Below are 5,524 nucleotides of genomic sequence, written 5' to 3'. Positions count from 1 at the left end.
GCTGAGCACGGAAGAATTGATGCTTTTGAACTGTGGTGTTGGAGAAGACTCTTGAGAGTCCCTTGGACTGCAAGGAGACCCAACCAGTCCATTCTGAAGGAGATCAGCCCTGGGATTTCTTTGGAAGGAGTGATGCTAAAGCTGAAACTCCAGTACTTTGGCCACCTCACGCGAAGAGTTGACTCATTGGAAAAGACTCTGATGCTGGGAGGGATTGGGGGCAGGAGGAGAAGGGGACGACAGAGGATGAGATGGCTGGATGGCATCACTGACTCGATGGACGTGAGTCTGAGTGAACTCCGGGAGTTGGTGATGGACAAGGAGGCCTGGTGTGCTGCGATTCATGGGGTCGCAAAGAGTCGGACACGACTGAGCGACTGAACTGAACTGAACTGGAATCCTCTGTCCCTCCCTGACATCCTAGAGCTGGCCTAGGGTGAGCTCCACTAGAATTCCCGAGGGCCTCACTGAGAACCAGGCTCTAGTTCTACCTCTGCCGGGACCCTCTCAGATCCCAACTAAGCCCCTCCCCTCTGTGGGTCATTTTTGTCCTAAGGAGGATAAGAATATGACAGTGATGGTGACAATGTCAGGTGTCATATTGAGTTCTTCCCCTCCTTATCTCCTTAATTACCATAACAACATCACCAACAATAATGGCTTAGATTGGGTGTTTCATACAAGTCAGGCCCCATTCAAGAGCTCTACGTGTATCTTTCCATTTAACAATTGTGTGGGGCTCTCCCTGGTGGCCCAGGTGTAAAGAATCTGCATTCAATGCAGGAGACCTGGGTTCAGTCTTGGGTGGGGAAGATCTGCTGGAGAAGGGAATGGCAACCCACTCCAGTATTCTTGCCTGGAGAATCCCATGGACAGAGGAGCCTAGTGGGATACAGTCCATGGGTCACAAAAAGTCGGTCACCACTGAGTGACTAACACTTCAGGTTGGTAAGTAACTTGTTCAGGGACTCACAGATTGTAAGCAGCAGGGCTAGGGTTCAAATCTAAGACTGTTGGACCTCAGAAGCTGTGCTTCCTCCATTTTAACTGTATGAGAATGTGCTCTGAGAGGCTAGCAGAGTGGTGCTGATGTAAAGCATCATCGTCATTGTTCTACGGAATTCCTGGAGGTCCAGGGTCCCTGTCTCAGGCTTTTGTCCCTCTGCAGTGACTAAGTCCCCAAACAGTCTGACCTGTGAGGTGCTGGGGCCCAGCCCGCCAAAGCTGACCCTGAACTTGAAGATGGGGAATCAGAGTATGAAGGGCTCAAATCAGCCGAAGTTGGTGACACAGCCGGAGCCCCAGGCTGGGATGTGGCAGTGTCTGCTGAGTGACAATGGCAAAGTCCTGTTGGAAGCCAAGATCGAGGGTGAGTCAGGGCCCATGTTCCATGGTCTAACCCTGAGCCCCTGTCTCCTCAGCTGGGGGACCCTCCCAGGGCTGGTGGAGACCACCCAGCCTCCCAGTTGCTCTGAGATGGGTAGGGTGGTAGGTGAGGTGCCTAGGACACGGGGATGATGAGGTGAAGTCGGGTGTGGCCCTGGGCTCCTGTAGCCCTACAAGTTCCCACTTCCCTAAGGTCTACCACCCAGGAGTGGGGCTCACCTGACCAAGAGCCCCCCTCCCTGGCTCCTCTTCAGACCCAGACATACATGCACACCCGAACATACAGACATTCGTGTGCATAGCAAGGGTGGGGACTGTTGGTCTAGCTCCTCAGAAAGCAGAGTGGTGTGTAACCTTAAAACCCCTTCCCCAAGGGAGCCTTGGGATAGAATGGATACACATATATCTATAGCTGAGTTCCTTGCTGTTCACCTGAAACTGTCACAACAATGTCTTTTTTAAATTTTATTTTTAAACACCAAAAAATAAAATGGTAAAAAAAAACAACAACAAAAAATCCTTCCCCAGCCTTTCCCTTCCAGTTCTGGTGGCCCCTAAGGGGCCCATGTATCTTGCCTGGCTCTCTCAGCGCAAGGACCAGACCCAAGTGTGGCTGGGCAGTGAGACCCTCTGTCCTGGGCCCCCTTGTGTGCCCTTGCCCTGACGATGGGCAGGGAGCTGAGCACGCCTCTCTCTGTCTGTCAGTCTTGCCTTCAGAGTTCACCCACGCCTGGCCAAAGCTCCTGCCCATGGTGTTGGGGGGAATCGCAGGTCTAGTGCTTTTCACTGTTTGCTGCGCCTTCTGTGTTAAATGCTGGCACCGCAGGGTGAGTGAGCCCTCCCCGACGTCCTCACGCCCCCATGGGACGCTCAAGACCCTGAGGCTGGTCGGCCACGAGGCTGTCCAGTGTCTGTGACCTGCTTCTCCTCTGGTTCCCTCTGCCCACCGCTCCCTCCCTCACTGCTGGCTGGGCCCCGTCCCAGATCCCATGAGGAGGGAGAGAAGGGAAGGCGCAGAGTCAATTCTGGGACAGATGGCCTCCTCGGCCACAGCCCTGGCCTCTCCCCTCCCAGCTTTCCCTTCCGCCCTGCGCCTCCCGCCTAAGGGGCAGCTCCCTTTCAGAGGCCCAGGGCCCTCACGACTCGCCTCCTTCTCCCTGGACAGCGCCGGGCAGAACGGATGTCTCAAATCAAGAGGCTCCTTAGTGAGAAGAAGACCTGCCAGTGCCCCCAGTAAGGAACTGGGAGGGGGGAGCGGAGAGGGAGGGGAGGGTGGAGGAGCGGGAGGGGAGGGAAGGAGACAAAGGCTAGAGGGAGGTGGTGCAGAGGAGAGAAGCAGGTGGGGATGGCCCAGGAGGTGGGAAGCAGGCAGGGGGATGGAGGACCAGGTGAGGGGCAGGGGGCCCGGGGTATGGCTGGAAGCCAGCCCTGCGCTGGAAGAGAAAAGCAGGCTCTGGGAACCACAGAGGGCCTGGAAAGCAAAGGGCTGGGAGGCACAGACTTGTTCCTCTTATTCTTCGTCCCTCCAGCCGGCTCCAGAAGACCTGTAGTCTCACCTGAGGCCCTGACCAGGAGGAGTTTCTCACCTGCAACCTCCCCACCATGCTCCGCCGCCCCCCCAACCCCACCCCTGCCACATCTCCTATCGGGCCCCTGGGCCTGGGGACCAGATGAATGTAGCCGGGGCCTGTGGCCGCCTCCCTCCCTCCTGGTCGAGGGGGCCTTGGGTCTGCTCCTCCAGATGCTCTCCTCCTCGTCCCCATTTTCTACTCCAACCCTAACCCTTCTCTGATGACTTCTTCTCTCTCGACTCTCTCCCTCACCACTGGCTCAGATCCCGGGCAGCACGAGGGACCAGCCCAGCCTGGCCTGGAGGGTGAGGCTGGGTGTCTGCAGCACGAAGCTCAAGACTGTCATTGTACGGGGAGAGGATCCTGGGACCAGAGAGGGCAGGGACTAGCCCAGGATCACACAGCTAGTCAAGGACAGATTCAGATCCCAAGTTCCTCCTGACTGCCAGCCAGCAGCATTTCATTCTGCCTGCATCTCACTCTGCCTTGGCAGAACCACAGACTCACATCCTGACCTGGGCACAATCAGGCACCCTGGGCACACTCGTGCACAGACATGATTCCTTATCACCTCAGCAGCACGGCTCTGTTTACAAACCAGTTCCTTTGGGCTTGTTTGTCTATGGGCTTCCCTGGTGGCTCAAACGCTAGAGAATCTGCTTGCAGTGCAGGAGACCGAGGTTTGATCCCTGGGTTGGGAAGATCCCCTGGAGAAGAAAATGGCAACCCACTCCAGTACTCTTGCCTGGAGAATCCCAAGGACAGAGGAGCCTGGTGGGCTACTGTCCATGGGGTCTCAAAAAGTCGGACATGACTAACAATGTCTATTTCAGCCTCACGAAAATCCTGCAAGGCTGGGTAGTGACAAGACCAAGACTAGCATCTCCAGTGTATCGACCAGAAACAGAAGGCAGAGAGGTACATGATAGTTTAGCTTCACACAGCTAGTACGTGGACTAGCCCAGGTCTCTTGGCTGCTAGTTCCACTGCTATGTCTTGAATAGAGGGACAAATACCATGCAGGTCTCTGCCGCTGGCTGGTCACAGATGCCTGGTATGTCCCTTGTCCCTCCATGGGAGCCCTTCTTGGCAGGAGTTTGCCTCAGAGAGTTCAGGATCAGGCAGGAGGGCCTCCCTGCCTAGAATCCCTCCTTGGTCCCCTGCTGGCTGCAGAATCCTGTTACCAGGGAACAAAACCTGCAGTTCTCCTAATCAGGGCACAGGCCCTGTGGGAGAGAGTGTCCAGTGACCGCCACTCACCCTCTCAGAACCTTCTGGAAGGTGAGTTTTGCCCGGGGCGGGGGAGAGGTGGGGAGCTGGCTGGAAACTGAACCCTCTGAGGGCACCTCCTGTGAAGGGTGATACCCCTGGGCCTCAGTCTCCCCACCCTGCACCCTGCACCTTCTTTCTTCTTCCAAATGACTCAGGATACAGAAAATCTCGGGGTTACAAGTTTTCTTCTTCTTCCTCTTCTTGATCCATTTCTCCCAAGATCCCCAGCCTTCTCTGCCCCACTCTCCTCCCTTCCCTTTCTCATCACCTCCCGCAATCCCCACCCTTTCCCCTTCTTTTCTTTCCAATTTGCCTCTTTCAGGAAGAACACCCAGCTGTCGCCAGGGGTCCCCATGGCTTGCTTGTATTCCTGACCTATCCCCACCCCTGCCTCCCTGAGCTGATAGAAAAATACAACAGACTTAACTTTAAGGAAGATGCTCTTCATTTGTGCGTATGTGTGTGAGAGAGAGAGAGAGAGAGAGAGAGAAGGGTGGGGGAGACATTGTGTGTCAAGTCTCTTCAGTCGTGTCCGACTCTTTGCGACCCCACGGACTGTAGCCCACCAGGCTCCTCTGTCCATGGAATTCTCCAGGCAAGAATACTGGAGTGGGTTGCTATGCCCTTCTCCAGGGGATCTTCCCGACCCAGGGATGGAATCTTTGAGGGGGAGGCAGAGGTGGACTCTTTCCTGGGGATCTGGAATCTTCTGATTTGTGGGGTCAGACCCAGAGGACAGGTTGCCAGGTTTGCCCCCAAGAAGCAGATCAAGTTTCCTTGGGGAGGGAAAAATCCTCTGGAGGTGGTTAGCCACCTCCCCACCCCAAAGGGCCCTGAGTGTGCGCCTGTATGTGTTCTACTGAAGGGGAGAGACTGCAGGGACCGTGTGTGCGCGCGCCACGTGAGAAACTGCGATGTGTGCGTGAGAACTGTGTGTGTCCCCCACACAAGTGTGAGTTTGTGTTCCAGGAGGAGGCAGCAGTGTATTGGGGGGAGGTGCATCCTTCTAGCCCCTTGTATCCCACAAGCAGCCCCAGCATGGCCACCGCCCCTCACTCCTGCAGCCTCCAGCACACGCTCGCGTGAGCCTTCATCCTGGGAGCAGCCCTTACAGATACACTGGGGAACACACGCGTCCTCCTCCCCGGGCCATACCAGCGGCCTCTTGGAGCCTGAGTTCGCGGGGAAAACCGGGTGGGGTGGGGGCAGGACTCGAGCCAGGTCACCAATGAAGCCGGTTCCCTCCCGGCACCTGCCTAGCCCCTCCCCCGCCAGGTCCCCACCGTCCGGTCCCC

General features: G+C 56.3%; 1 protein-coding gene across 3 annotated transcripts in view; it reads left to right on the top strand.

Moving 5' to 3' along the window:
• The window catches only part of CD4 (CD4 molecule), a 23,452-nt gene extending 18,791 nt beyond the window's left edge, over positions 1–4,661 (top strand). Inside the window, exons 7-10 of one of the 3 annotated variants that reach the window (XM_010844940.1) lie at positions 1,169–1,369; positions 2,092–2,213; positions 2,552–2,619; positions 2,916–4,654. In XM_010844940.1, the coding sequence (XP_010843242.1) occupies positions 1,169–1,369; positions 2,092–2,213; positions 2,552–2,619; positions 2,916–2,946 (422 nt within the window). In that variant the 3' untranslated portion in view covers positions 2,947–4,654. Of the gene's footprint in view, positions 1–1,168; positions 1,370–2,091; positions 2,214–2,509; positions 2,620–2,915 lie in introns of all 3 variants that reach the window. The other 2 variants (XM_010844939.1, XM_010844941.1) reach the window with 2 other exon arrangements.
• Positions 4,662–5,524: the final 863 nt, after the last annotated feature.

The sequence above is a fragment of the Bison bison genome, unplaced genomic scaffold, assembly GCF_000754665.1.
Source record: "Bison bison bison isolate TAMUID 2011002044 unplaced genomic scaffold, Bison_UMD1.0 scf7180017864213, whole genome shotgun sequence".
NCBI lineage: Eukaryota > Metazoa > Chordata > Mammalia > Artiodactyla > Bovidae > Bison > Bison bison.
Note: the sequence above shows the minus strand (reverse complement) of the source record. Positions and strands in the feature narration are given on the sequence as shown.